The sequence below is a fragment of the Panthera tigris genome, chromosome E3, assembly GCF_018350195.1.
Source record: "Panthera tigris isolate Pti1 chromosome E3, P.tigris_Pti1_mat1.1, whole genome shotgun sequence".
In the NCBI taxonomy this organism is placed as follows: Eukaryota; Metazoa; Chordata; class Mammalia; order Carnivora; family Felidae; genus Panthera; species Panthera tigris.
The window spans coordinates 6,659,196-6,674,664 of record NC_056675.1 but is presented as its reverse complement, the minus strand read 5'-3'; the positions used below and the strand labels follow the sequence as shown (position 1 = coordinate 6,674,664).

General features: G+C 41.8%; 1 protein-coding gene across 2 annotated transcripts in view; it reads left to right on the top strand.

The window, feature by feature from the left end:
• Positions 1 to 15,469, top strand: part of ZNF394 (zinc finger protein 394) — a 57,155-nt gene that overhangs the window by 35,207 nt on the left and 6,479 nt on the right. Inside the window, exons 1-2 of one of the 2 annotated variants that reach the window (XM_042971976.1) lie at positions 7,752 to 8,409; positions 10,562 to 10,697. The exons of the other annotated variant lie outside the window; for it this stretch is intronic. Coding sequence (XP_042827910.1) covers positions 7,957 to 8,409; positions 10,562 to 10,697 — 589 coding nt within the window. The 5' untranslated portion in view covers positions 7,752 to 7,956. Of the gene's footprint in view, positions 1 to 7,751; positions 8,410 to 10,561; positions 10,698 to 15,469 lie in introns of those variants that run through there. 2 annotated transcript variants of the gene reach the window in all.

The following is a 15,469-nucleotide window of genomic DNA, read 5'->3' as shown; positions in this document are numbered from 1 at the left end:
GCGGGAGGGCAGGGAGGCGTTTCCTTGAGCTCCTCTGCCCAGAAGGAGGGTTGTAGCGGAGCAGGTTGCTCTCTCGGCTGGGAGAGTGACGTCGGAAGCGCCTCATTCCTGTGAAGAAGGGGAGTCGTCCATGCAGGGCTTCTCTAGCCAGAGGATGCCCTTCTTAATAATCTCTCATTTTTGTATCAGGCTTAAATTGACCCTGTGGTATGTTTGGTGGATTGTAGTATTTGTATGGTTTCACTTTTTACGTTTACATTGAGTACTCTTGAACATCGAGCCTTTTGGTCCGTTCAAAATTATGGTGTATGGTGTGAAGTAAAGATCTAACTTCGTCTTTTTCCAAGCCATTACCCAGTTGTCTCAACATTTATGAAAAAGGCTATCTTTACCTCCCATTGATCTGTGATGCTGCCTTTATCATATACCAAATCCTCATGTTTTGTGGTCTCTTTCTAGATTTTCTATTCTGTCGCATTGGTCTATTTGTCAATGCATGTGATAATATGCGGTTTCAATTTATTGAGCATTAATAATTGGTTTTACTATTTCTTACAGAGAATGCCCCCTGCTGTGTTTCTTCTTCAAAGTATTTTTGCTTCTTTAGTTCTTTTCCAAATTAACTATAGATTCAATTTTCCTAGTTCCAGAAATAAATCTGTATTGGGATCATTTTTAATATGTATTCACTTAGGGAAAGTTGACGTTCCTTTTTTTCCCTTTTTAAAAAAAATTATTTATGTATTTTTTAGAGAGAGCAAGTGTGTGAGCACAAGCAGGAGAGGGGCAGAGAGAGAGGAAGAGAGAGAATTCCAAGTAGGCTCCGTGTTTTCAGCACAGAGCCCTATAAGGGGCTCCATCTCACGAACCATGAAATCATGACCTGAGCCAAAATCAAGAGTCAGGCACTTAACCAACTGAGCCACCCAGGTACCCCAGGGAGAATTGACATTCTTATAAAGTTGGTTTTCCTATCCAAGAACATGGTATGTTTTTCCATTTGTGGAAAAAAGCCTAATTGTGGATCCTTTTGGAGTATTTTAAAGTTTTCTTCATGATTTTGCACATAGTTTGTTATGTTTATTCTTAAGTGTTTTATCTTTTTTGTTGTTGTTGTTAATATTGTGAATTGGGTTGCACTGGCTTTAAAAAGTTTGTCTGTTAGTTTTTGTTGTGTAACAAACAACCCCAAACTTAGCGACCTAAAAAAGGAACCACTTATTTTGCTTATGACTCTGTGGGCTGACGATTTGGTCCAGACTTACCTGGCTGGCTTTTCTGCTGGGCTCCTTCTTTTTGTCTGTGTTCAGCTGCCAGTGTGAGCTAAGCAGTTCTTCTGGGGATTAGATGATTGTCACTTGGAGTGCTAGGAGGCATTTAGGCCACACGTTTCCCATCACCCAGCAGCTTAGCTCATACTTCCTCACTTGGTGGTGGCAGGTTACAAAAGCAAGAAACCAGAAGTTGCAAAAGTTCTTGATATACAGGCTTGAAACTCACATGGTGTCACTTCTGTTGGTCAAAGCAAGCCACAAGAGCAGTCCAAATCCAAAGGGTGGGGAAATAGACTCCACTTCTAGAAGGGAGAAACTGCAAAGTCTATTCCTATACGTTTTGTTTTACTTTTTTGGCCATTTTTGCCATATACCACAATAAGATACTATGAAGAAGAGAGAAAAGGGTGATGATCCAGTTAGTGCTGGAAATGGACTTTTCACATAACGATCACCCTGCGTGGCACAGTAAAAGGTCTAGGAAGTGCTGCTTTAGGCACTTTGAATTTTGTCTTTATATTAAACTAGACCTTCAGAGAGCTGAATACTTAAACTATATACTCTTTTCTTCCTTCATAGAATTAGCTATTTTTTTTTGCTCTTTTTTTTAATTTTTTTTTAACATTTATTTATTTTTGAGACAGAGAGAGTCAGAGCATGGACAGGGGAGGGTCAGAGAGAGAGGGAGACACAGAATCCGAAACAGGCTCCAGGCTCTGAGCTGTCAGCACAGAGCCCGATGCGGGGCTTGAACTCACGGAGTGCGAGATCATGACCTGAGCTGAAGTCAGACACTTAACCGACTGAGCCACCCAGGCGCCCCTAGAATTAGCTATTTTTAATATTTCAAATTTTTATTTAAAATTTAGTTAGTTAACATATAGTGTAATGTTAGTTTCAGGAGTAGAACTTAGTGATTCATCACTTAGACGCAGCACCCAGTGCTCATCACCAGTGCCCTCCTTAACACCCATTACCCATTTAGCCCATCCCCCACCCACCTCCCCTTCAGCAACCCTTCCGTTGTTCTCTAGAGTCAAGAGTCTCTTATGGTTTGCCTCCCTCTCTCTCTTTTTTTCCCTTTCCCCTATGTTCATCTGTTTTGTTTCTTAAAGAATTGGCTCTTTTGAATTGTGCTTTGGTACCAGCCATCAGCTAACATTAAAAGGAATTAAAATCCATTAATTTTATTTATTATAGAGATCTTAAAATACCATCCACTATGTCACATAGCCCTTTCCTAGGGTACTCATGGGAAATTTCTCTTCCCACTTAGTATCAAGAATAGCTGGATTTCTCCTAAGCTACTATTAATAGTTTGATTTTACCCAAGTTACACTGCGTATCATGTAACTGATCTTGTTTTCCTCTTGCATTGGCTGCTGAGGCTTTTCAGAGCCAAATTGTGAGCTACATTTTGCCAATACATAGGAACTTACAGTAGACAACTTGTAATCTCATTTTATCCCTGGCCCCATCTTCTTTATCCTTGCACTATTTTCCTTTTCTCAATTATTTTTTAAAGGTGAGGCAGTGTATCATGATTAGAGCCCATAGTCACACAACCCAGAGGCAGGAGTTGGTAGAACTTGACTGGTAATCAGCTGGTGAGCAGACAACCTTATTGGGAAAAATGCTTGTATTGGGGCACCTGGGTGGCTCAGTGGGTTAAGTATAGGACTTGGGCTCAGGTCATGAGCCCAGGTCACAAACTCAGGTTTGTGAGTTCAAGTCCCACATTGGGCTCTGGGCTGACAGCTTGGAGCCTGGAGCCTGCTTTGGATTCTGTGTCTCCCTCTCTCTTTGCCTCTCCCCCACTTTATGCTCTGTCTCTCTCTCTCTCTCTCTCTCTCTCTCTCTCTCTCTCTCAAAAATGAACATTAAAAAATTTAATGCTTGTATTGCCCTCATAGTACTTGCTATTTACTTATAGATTCCATAATTAATTATATAAGTGGATATTTTCTGAAGCTAGGTTTGTCTGTACTTAGGGATTTGCATTCTGTCCTTAATTCCCTTGCCCATCCTTGGCCGCCTGACCCTAGTGGAAGCCTTGCCCTGCAATACTGGAAAAGAACTTCTGACTTCCTGCCAGATTGTGATAACATTCCCATAGAGATGAATAAGTGACTTGTACACAGTGTGTGCCTTCAGATAAAAACATGGGACCAGTTATGTCATTAAATTGTTATATTTTGCTCCAAATTATTAGAATGACAAACCTGAGCCTTGAGAATAGTGAAGTTGTTTCTCCAGAAGTGGATTTGTCATGAAGATTAATCCTGAAAAATCTCCCTTCACCTCTTTCACACCCTGTTAATGTCTAACCAAAACAAATCACAAACAGACTAGTACAACCACTTAGCTGTTAGACCAAAAGTAGGGGTTGACTCCCTATGCTTGTGCACAACTTTTGAATAAATCATTAGTTTATAATTTAAACTTTAGTCCATAGAGATGTCATGGAATTCTGACCTTGAGTGAGACTTTGCATTCATAAAGCAGGATATTAATTGTATTCATTTAAATAAATGAATTAAAAAAATTTTTTTAACGTTTATTTATTTTTGAGACAGAGAGAGACAGAGCATGAACGGGGGAGGGTCAGAGAGAGAGGGAGCACAGAATCTGAAACAGGCTCCAGGCTCTGAGCAGTCAGCACAGAGCCCAACGCGGGGCTCGAACTCATGGACCGTGAGATCGTGACCTGAGCTGAAGTCGGACGCTTAACCGACTGAGCCACCCAGGCGCCCCTAAATAAATGAATTTTTAAATGAATTTACTTATAACATATAACTTGTATAATTCCTCACTTGTTAAATAAATAATGCAGATGATTTAATGTAAATGTTAAACTAATGTACAGTATTTCTCATTTCAATTGTATGATTTATTTTCTGAACATTGTTGAAATATAAATGAATATGAAACATGATTACTGTATTTTTATTATATATTCTGTTTCTTGAAGCAAGAAAAAAAAACACTAGAAAAAATTTTCCACTATTAAATAGCTAGATTATTTTCTGCTTCCGACTTTTCTGAGTACATGGGGTCCAGAGATTCAGCTATTCCCATGATACTTAAATAAGTCTTTGGTATTTATATTTTCAAACATACTATAATTAAGAGTTTACAGTCACGTAGGGACGGCTGGTTGGCTTAGTCGGTAGAGTGTGTGACTCAATCTCAGGGTTGTGAGTTTGAGCCCCATGTTGGGTATAGAGATTTTTTAAAAGTTATAGTCACATAATAGAGTCCCACGGTCAAATATCATCATAAAATATTTTTTAATGAAGTTTAAAAAATGACCAAAATTCCAATTTGTCCTTTACTCCTATTGCAGACTGAATTCAAGCTTAGTTTCAAATGCTTGGAGGCAAGATGCTTGTGGTAGACCCTCATTCCTTCCACAGTTTCCCCTGAGATACAACTCTGCTTCACATTGTCATCTCACACGAAATGTTTATGTGTCCTTATAAGGACACAGATAATCTATTTATACACAGTATTTAAATTCTGTACTGGTCAGGGGCGCCTAAGTGGCTCATTCGGTTGAGCTTCTGACTCTTTAAAAAAAAAAATTTTTTTATGTTTAGTTATTTTTGAGAGCTAGAGAGACAGAGCATGAGTGGGAGAGAGGCAGAGAAAGAGGGAGACACAGAATCTGAAGCAGCCTCCAGGTTCTGAGCTGTCAGTGCAGAGCCTGATGTGGGGCTAGATCCCATGGACCTCGAGATCATGACCTGAGCCAAAGTCAGCCACTTAACTGACTGAGCCACCCAGGTGGCCCAAACTTCTGACTCTTGATATCAGCTCATGTCATGATCCCAGGGTCATGGGGTCATGCTCAGTGCAGAGTCTGCTTCAGATTCTCTCTCTATTCCCTCTGCCCCTCTCCTCCTGCCAAATAAAAAGTAAAAGAAATAAATTTTGTACTGGTCAGAAAGGTTCATCTGATTGCTGCTTTTCAATTCGTGTGTACACAAATTACCTGTGTATCTTTCCAAAATACAGATTCTGATTCAGTAGGTCTGGAGCAAGGCTTGAAATTCTGCATTTCTAACAAGCTTCCCAGAAGTGCCAGTGCCAGTGCTGTCTCCATGCTTGGAGAAACAAGGCCTCATGTAACCCTGTCACCTGTGGGTGTGTGACTTGGTGCCATAGCAGAAAAGATAAAAAAAGGAAAAGAAGAAAGAAGGAAAGAAAGAAAGAAAGAAAGAAAGAAAGAAAGAAAGAAAGAAAGAAAGAAAGGGAAAGGAAGGAAGGAAAGAAAGAAAACTTTTCTTGGATGAGGTGAAAATTAAGTCATCATGCTACCCAATTTCTGATATAAATGCTTCATGGAAATTTTTTATGACTAAGGAAGAGGGTGAAGTTGCATTAGAAATGAACATTAACTTTTTTTGAGCGTGCAGGGAAGTGACAGAGAGAGGGAGAGAATGAAAATCTCAAGCAGGCTCCCCAAATGGTGACATTATGACCTGAGCTAAAATCAAGAGTTTGATGCTTAACCAATTGAGCCACCCAGGCACCCCTGAACATTAACATGTTTTATGATGCAGATTATGGGTGAAACTCCTTATAGGAAATTCCATTCATGAGGACAAGCTCTTTTCAACAAGGCTGTAAAGCTGTTTCTGCATTCCATAACTCAGTCTACAGTAAGAGCCCTTGATTAGTCTGTTTACAATGAATAATTCTCTACAACTCTATACACCAGCTGTTTTCTTTGGTCTTTGTCCTTGTAGCAATAATAAAAGGAAACTAATTTGTATTGTTTGAACTCAAGGCAGGGAGCAAGCTGCCTTCTATTTCTTCTGCCTCAAACTCAAACAATTATCTCCATCTTCATTTCTCCTCCTTATGTTCCTTTTTTGATATCTCATATTCTTACATTTAAAAAATATTAATGAAAAGAAAACAACACAAAGACCCTGGAACTGTGAGGAAGAAATGGGTGTACATACATAGACTGTGCCCATCACCTCCCTCCTTTTCTTCCTCAGGGAAAAGTACTTTTTCTTAGGAACTATGGAGAGTTTGGCCTTTTGGCTTTTCTCTTTCTTTAAAATTCTGCCCTGTTCTGGGGTGCCTGGGTGGCTCAGTGGGTTAAGCGTCTGACTTCAGCTCAGGTCATGATCTCACAGTTCATGAGTTTGAGCCCCGCATAGGGCTCTGTGATGGCAGCTCAGAGCCTGGAGCCTGCTTGGGTTTCTGTGTCTCCCTCTCTCTCTGCCCCCACACCTGCTCAGGCTCTGTCTCTCTCAAAAATAAATACAAAAAAATTTTTTTTTAATTTTGCCGTTTTTTTTTCCTCCAAGTTCTTTAGAAAGTGTTTTATTTATATAGTCAATATGATGCCAAACACAGATATAATCGAAACCAGAGAAGCATAGGAAAGAAGAGGGAGAAGGTGGCAGCAGTGTCCATACTGATATTCAAAAGTGAGAGAGAGCGAGTAAATGATAGAACAGAAGGGTTGAGCTTCGAAGAGGACAAAATCCTTGGCAACTTTGATGCCTGAGTGTGAGACATAGCAAGGGAGCTGCGCATAGGAAAGCTTAATGTCAGAGGGATTTATTGGGATTTATTTAATCTATTGGGGATTTGTTGCCTATAAACTTATCTACACCTTTTTTTTAAACTTTTTTTAAGTTTATTTATTTTGAGAGACAGAGAGAGCGAGTGTGTGAGGAGGGACAGAGAGAAAGAGAGAATCCCAAACAGACTCCACACCATCAGCATAAGCCTGACTCAGGGCTCCAACCCATGAACCACAAGGTCATGACCTGAGCCAAATCAAGAGTCCGAGGACTGAGCCACCAAGGCACCCCTATCTAAACTATTTTTTAATTAGAACATTTCTTCAGCTCACATGGACATTTTAAGTTTTAATCTCCTGGGGAAATCTTTCACTATACCCTCCCCATCAGCCATGGCTGATTATGTCTACCTCTGGGTCATACAAATGTGCTGTGCATACATGCCAAAGTATTACATTCACCACCCTGTCCTGTAAGGATTTAAGTGTCTAACTCTCTTAGGAGCTTGAGGATAGAGACTATTCCTACTCAGTTTAATACCTATGGAGTCGAGCACGATGCCTTGGCATGTTGCAGGTAACTCTACAAACCTTTCTTGCATAAATACATTGATAGATGACTGTTTACCACTCATCGTATAGTTGGACCTTTTTCCTACAACTAAAGTTACAAAACTTTTTTCACAGACGATGTGTTTAAAAAATGACATTCAAGTTGTAAAATAAGAGTGTCATTTAGTTCTGTTAAGCTGAATGACTATAAGCTCCACCAGAACGGTACACACGCACCAGAGCGTCTCTGGAAGGGGCACGACGGCAAACCACCGAGATGGGTCTCACTCCTCCTGGGCGCCTAGAGAGGCTCCGGAAGTGCCCGGGAGGCAGGGAGTCGGTGACGCACTTCCGGCAAGGTTTTATTCGTAGTTTTGGTCACCTGGCGCCGCGGGTCGTGGTTGGACTGACTGCGGGTAGGAGGAGTACCGGAGGGGGCCGGGCCGGATAGGGCCCCGCTTGAGACGGGACAGTGGGGACCCGCCGCTCTGGGAAGGTCCGATGAGTTCCGTGGCTTTTTGCAGGGTTTGCTGTCTTATCACTTGAAGGCAGAACTCCGGAAAAGTCAGCACGTGCTGGAGAAAGATGAGTTCGAGCTTGACCGCGAGTCAAGTCAGTGACGCCGAGGCAGGAGCCTGGATGGCAGCTGAGAAGTCTAGGGTCGCCGCGCCATCTCTGCGTGATGGACTTTTGATAGTGAAAGTGGAGGAAGACTCACCCGGAGGTCGGGAGTCGGACCTGCCCGCGGACTGTCAGGATTCCGAAAAGTCGCGGCAGCAGTTTAGGCGGTTCCGTTACCAGGAGGTGACTGGACCCGAAGAGGCGCTAAGCCGGCTCAGGGAACTTTGTCGCCGGTGGCTGAGGCCTGAGATGCATACGAAGGAGCAGATCCTGGAGCTGCTGGTGCTGGAGCAGTTCCTGAGCATCCTGCCCCAGGAGCTCCAGGCCTGGGTGCGGAAGCACTGCCCGCAGAGCGGGGAGAAAGCTGCGGCCGTGGTGCGCGCTTTTCAGAGAGCGCTTGATGGGGCCTCTCCCCAGGTGAAGAGTGAAAGTGTTCTGGTGGTAGGGGTGTGAGGAATAGAGGTACACGGGATGCTAAGGGTTTCAGGCCTTTTTTCCTTGCTACATTTTTGAGCTTCAGGGTGTACATGAAACTTTCTTTCTGTAGTGACAAATAAATCTATCCAGGAAATGATCTTTGAGTTAATAGACTTCTGAGCACAAAACCAACGTGGGAGTATTGTTTACCCATTGTAAGACCGCCTCTTGTGTAACTAGATTGTTTGCGGAAGAAAGGTGTCAGGATGGAAAGTGGCTTCATGTCGTTAACTACTTAGCAATAACTGAGAACTTTGAATGTGAGGTTCCCTTTTTGCTTTTTAACAATTTGGCGACCCCCTCCTACAATTGATAATGGTACCTGGGAGAGTGGAGTGGGGCTGTAATGGAGGTAACTAATCATGCCTGTGTGATGAAACCTCCATAAAAATCCCAATAGTGTGAGATTCAGACAGCTTCCAATTGGTGAACACATCCATATACCTGGAAAGTGGCAAACTCCAACTCTACGGGACAAGCTCCTGTACTCAGGACCCTCCCAGACCTCATTGTGTGTCTCTCCATTTTGCTGTTTACTGTATCCTTTATCATATCTTTTTGTAATAAACTGGTAAACCTAAGTGTTTCCATCAGTACTGTGAGCTGTTCAAGCAAAGAATTTAATTGGTAGGGGGAGGTCATGGGAACCTTTGATTTGTGGCCAAGTCGGACAGAAATTGTGGGTAACCTGGAGACCTACTACTTGAGGTTGGCTTCCAAAGTTGGGAGGGGTGAGTGGTCTTGTGGGACCAAGCCCTTTACCTGTGGGATCTGACTGTATCCAGGTAGATAGTGTCAGAATTGAGTTACACTTGAAGACACCTAGCTGGTATCACAGAATTATTTGATGTGTGGAAAACCCCTATATGTGGTGTCAGAAGTGAAGACGTATTGTAGTGAAAGTATTCAGAGTATTGACAGTAGAAGAGGCACAGAAGTGTGATTTTTTTTTTCCTTTACCAGGAAGCAGAGGAGAGGCTCAGTTAAAAAACAAATGTTATTATACTCAGATTTAGAAATAGGAGGCACAGCACAACACTCAGGACTTCCTGGGAAGGACACCAGGGGTGGTCAGGAGGCAGAAGACTGGAGCAAGGGGAAGGTTTAGGCCAGCGCCTCTACTGAGGTTTCCCAAGGAAACACACAGGGCAGGGGGATCTGTTTAAGATTGGTTGGTCTGGATAATTTCAGCATGCTCTAACCTATAGGGCTGGTCCCTAGTTGCCCTGAAACCTGGCCCTAGGATGATTAAGGCAGAGTAATGTGGCATCCTGGAGTGTATATGCCACGTAGAGGAGGTATTGCTTGAGATAAGCAGTCTTGGCTGAGCCCTTTGCTCTAAGAATTGGCTAGCCCTGGGAGGGTCAGTCTCCCTAGCCAGATTTTTAACATACAGAAAAATTTTAAATGTATTTCCCTTTCCTGTCATTTAGTGAGAGATCCTTGAAGTCAATTTGTGACCCATCACTAGACAAACATGTTCGCACACCAATGTTAGAACCCTCCCTTTCTAAGAACTGTGGCTTTACCTTCTGTGAATGGTCAACTTGCATTTAAATAAGTTATCTCAAAATGTCATCTTGCCAGATAATTATCTTACTGTGCAATGTTCAAGGGAAGGGAAAGTAGATTTTACTGAGCATCCGCTGTCAGGGAGGTACCTTCATCTTCTTAAATTTATGTCCATTTCACGCATGAGGTAACCGTATCTCACAGCCAGCACTGGAATTTGGCACTTTCTGGTTACCTGTACATTTTTAATCTGTATCCGATTTCCATTTTGATAAATCACAGTGATATAACTCAAATGAAGATTTTGCTCTTACCCCAAATTAGTGTGGATAGTCCACGGAAAGAAAGGCTTTTCAGGATTGCAAGAGAATTTCAGCCTCTGTCCTTGTTACTCCGAAACTCCAGTTAGTACAACACTCACTGGAACAGACTCGACAGCCATGGTTATTGCTTGATTCCCAGGGAGTTTCCTGCTCAGGGTTTGCAGACTCCTCCGGAGTCTGGCCTCATCCTGAGATTAACAGTCACTTATGCTGTCCTGGGACAGCAGGTGCTGAGTGGAGGTCTCGTGTTGTTTCAGGAGTTGGTGAAGATTGAGAATGTGGCTGTGTCTCTAAACTGTGAGGAGTGGGAGCCTCTGGACCCAGCTCCGAGGGAGTTCTGCTGGGAGAGCGCACAGGAGGATCATAGGACCTCGGTCTCACTGGTCTCGCCGAGTAAGTGCTGGCTTTGTTTCTAGCTGTGTGTGATCTCTCTCTGAGCCAGTCACACACCCATGTTGAGAGCCATGGAGTCTCTTTTGTGACCCCACTGGGACCTTGCTGTTCTGTATTGTTAGGTGAGAGATTCAGCTTTTTATTTTGGTTCATTTTAAATAAAATTCATACAGAAAAATACAAAAAATATAACAGGCACCTTATATCTACCACCCAGGTTTATCATATTTTAATATTTGGCCCTAATGGCTTCATTCTCCCCCCACCCCCGCTGAGAAAAAAATGTAACAACTGTAGATGAAACTCTGGATACCCTCCCTGAAGCTGTTCCCCTCACTCTTTCTTCAGAGGTAACCAGTATCCTGATTGTGGTACTTATTTCCATGCATGTTTTATATTTTCTACATGTACACGTAGCTACATGTGCACATTATGTGTGTACTTTCTATATGCAAAAATGTGTATATAAACTGTATATGAACATAAATACATACACTTGTAAACATATATAGTATTTTTAAATGTTTTGATGCTGTATAAATTATATTGCTGTATGATTCTTTTGCACCTTGCCTTTCTTTTTTTTCCCCATTACATTTTTGGGATTTATCTATGTTGGCACATGTAGCTCTAAATCCACTCATTTTAACACTTATATCTTTCATTGTATGACTTGTCCAAAATTCATTTATCTACTGTCCTCCATCAGTGGACATCAAGGCTTCTAGTTTTTCACTGTTACAAATAGCATTGCCTCGAACATACTCGAATCCTTCTGTGTTCATATATAGGAACATATATAGGAACTATAGAGAATAGACTTAGGCGTGTTTGCCCATCTTACTGTTCAGAAGGAAGGAGTGCAACCAGTTTGTACTCCTACCAGAAATACATGAGAATTCTTCCTTCTCTACATCCTTACTGACATTTGGTGCCTGGCTGATGGCGTGATGTCGCAACACGGTAGCTCACGTGTTCCTTTTAAAATGTTACGTCATGCCTCTGCTCAGAACCTGCAGTGGCTCTCTATTTCATGCAGAGGAAAAGCCTGTGTTGCCTAATGTGACAAGGCCCCGTCACCCTGCACACCCCTCTCCTACGCTGCCCCTCACTCATTGTGCTTCAGCCCCACTGACCTCGCTGTTCCTTGACCATGGCAGGCATCCCGCCTCCTGTTCTTTGCTCTATTTGATCCTTCCACCTGGAATATTCTTTATTTTATATATTTATTTATTTTTGAGAGAGAGAGACAGTGTGAGAGGGAAAGGAGCAGAGAGAGAGGGCTACAGAGGACCCAAAGTGGGCTCCACACGGTCAGTGCAGAGCTCGATGTGGGGCTTGAACCCACGAACTGTGAGATCATGACCTGAGCTGAAACCAAGAGTTGGACGTTTAACCAACTGAGCCACCCGAGCGCCCCTCTTCCTGGAACATTCTTCCTTCAGATCTCCACTAAGCAAACTCCTTGACTTGTCTCCAGTCTGTGCTCAGATCTCACTTTTCAGAGAGGCCTGACCTGACTATCATGTTCAATAGTGCAGTTTGCCTTTCCACTGTCCCCTCCTCCCACACTACCGTCCCATCCCTTACCTTCCTCAACTTGGTCCACAGCATTCATCACCCTCTGACGTCCTATAGAATTTACTTTCTGTTTATCTATTGTCTGACCACCTCTTCTAGAATGTAAACTCCACAAGGGGAGGGGTTTTTGTTTGGTTCTAATATATCCCAAGCAGTTGGAACAGATAGTGCTTGGCAGGTACTCAATAAATACTAGTTGGGTGAATGAATGAATAGTATCTATCTTGTTGTTTTAACTTACATTTCCCTGATTGGTTCTGGGTTAAATCTTTTCAGGTTGGTTTTTTTTTTTTTTTTTTTTTTTTTTTTTTTTTTTTTGGGTGGGGGAGGCATTCTGTGAATTGTCTGTATCCTATCTCCCTTCCTTTCCTCCATTTTTTTTATTGCTTTGTGGCAATTCTTTATATTTTCTGTATTAACTCTTTGTTATTTTACTATAAAGTAAGCTAGAAAAGGGGCGCCTGGGTGACTCAGTCGGTTAAGCGTCCGACTTCGGCTCAGGTCATGATCTCGCAGTCCGTGGGTTCAAGCCCCGCGTCAGGCTCTGTGCTGATTGCTGAGAGCCTGGAGCCTGTTTCAGATTCTGTGTCTCCCTCTCTCTCTGACCCTCCCCCGTTCATGCTCTGTCTCTCTCTGTCTCAAAAATAAAATAAAACGTTAAAAAAAAATTTTTTTTAAATAATAAAGTAAGCTAGAAAAAAGAAAATGTTATTAAGAAAATTGTAAGGAAGGGAAAATACTTTTACAGTGCTGGACCAACTTTACCAAAAAATTCTGCGCATGACTGGGCCTTCACAGGTCAAACCCTTGTTCAAGTGTCCACTATAGTCAGGTTTTTTGATCTTTTACTTTATGGTTTGTGTTTTTCCAATCTTTGGAAAATACAAGGCCGTTCTCAATCTTGATTCCATCTTTGCAGAGGCAACTTTAATATCTTTTTTGTGTTTTTCACTGGTATTTATTTTCATGTTTCTAACTAGGATGCTTATTTTGCTAATTTTCCCCCGATTTCAGGTATTACCTCTTGACTGTCTCCTGAGGGAGACAGGACCATGCACACATTTAACAGTCTGTAATTCTCTCATTATAGTTAAATCAGTTCTTTTGCATATTGGTACAATATTTCAATATCCTACCCATGTAAATACTACCTGTAACCTGTATGATTATATGTCTTTTATTTTACAACTTCTAATTTTCTCTGGAATTAATAATGCCTCATTTTGCATGTGCTGCTTTTCTACCTATTGAACACCAGTCTACCCACAGTCTCCCTGTTAGAAATGTAAAACTGTATGTTCAAATGTATCAGGTATGCTATCAGTTTCATAGTCCCCTTGGAGGAAGCCTCCAGAAACTTCTGCTCCAGTGTGAGTGGGCTTCCCTCCAGGCCTGCCACATGGCTATCGTCCTAAGAACCTTCTTTGACTATCACTCTGGAATTCGTTTTCTCTTTCCTGGACCCCACACCATTCTCTTCCTAGGTTTACCCCCTTCGATTTGATGGAGAACATCTTCCAGTATCTTCCAGAGAACATATTCTTGGGAGCTTAATTTTTTGAAAGTTTGCCTGAAAATGTCTGAAAATGTCTCTATTCCTCTCCTACATCCAGATCATGGGATGGCCGGATTCCCCATTAGAAATGATTTTACCATTGAATTTTGAAGACTGAATTTTCTAGTTAGCTTGCCATGTTGCTACTGAGAAATTGGATGCCATTGTGATATTTTATCCTTGGTGTGTGATGTTCGAAAGCCTTTAGACTCTCTTCTTTATTCCTGCTAGTATGAAGTTTCAGAATGGGTGCAGCTTAGTGTGAAGGAGGCTTTGTTTTTTGTTTTTTGTTTTTGTTTTTTTTGCATTCATTGTTGAGTAGTAGGTGGGTCCTTGTAACATAGACACCCACACTTTGAATTCCGAGAAATTAAAAAAAAAATTTTTTTTAATGTTTATTGATTTTTGAGAGTGAGAGAGACAGAGCATGAGTGGAGGAGGGGCAGAGAGAGAGGGAGACACAGAATCCGAAGCAGGTTCCAGGCTCTGAGCTGTCAACACAAAGCCCAACCCTGGGCTTGAACCCACAAACCTCGAGATCATGACCTGAGCCAGAGTCAGACGCTTAATCGACTGAGCCACCCAGGTGCCCAAGAAATTTTTTATGGTATTGTTTTATCTGTCTGTCTTTTGATCTATCTATTTTTATCTCATTATTTTTTTCCTGTTTTCTTTCTGGGATTTCTGTTCATTGGATGTTGGAACTCATGGACTGATCGCATCAGGTTCTTCTCTGCCCGTTCTCATTTCTTTATCTTTTGTTTCACATTCTGGGAGATCTCCTTAGCTTTGTTTTCCAGCTGTTAATACTGAAATATTTCTGCTCTCATTAATATTTTCAGGAGGCTTTTCTTGTTCTTTAAATATTCCTTTTCTTATAGCCTCCTTGTTTCCTGGATGCAATATCTTCTCTTATTTACCTGAGAATGTTAACTGTAGATCATTAGATTTTCTGTTTTACACATTGCATGTTTCCTCAGCACTTATATTTGAGGTTTTCCTGAAATGTTGGTAACTTTTCACTTTCCATTTGTTTTTGTTTTTGTTTTTTTAATTTTTTTAAACGTTTATTTATTTTTGAGACAGAGAGAGACAGAGCATGAACGGGGGAGGGTCAGAGAGAGAGGGAGCACAGAATCTGAAACAGGCTCCAGGCTCTGAGCTGTCAGCACAGAGCCCGACGCGGGGCTCTAACTCACAGACCGCGAGATCATGACCTGAGCCGAAGTCGGATGCTTAACCGACTGAGCCACCCAGGCGCCCCTTCACTTTCCATTTGTATGTAATAGTCAAACATAAGCATTCTGACTGAAAACTTTGTATTGGGGTAGGATTGTGACCTGGTGCCTTTTATTCCCCTGACTTACTCATTCCATAACTGGAAGCCCGTACCTCCCATTTTGCCCAACCTTTTTCCCCTCCCCTCTGGCAACCATCAGTTTGTTCTCTGTATTTATAGATCTGATTCTGCTTTTTGTATATTCTTTTTTTTTTTTTTTTTTTTTAGATTCTACATATTAGTGGAATCATATGGTGTTTGTCTTTCTCAGTCTGACCTATTTATTTATTTGTTTTTAATTTGTTAAGTTTGTTTTTTAAAGTAGGCCCTACGCCCAACATGGGGCTTAAACTCACA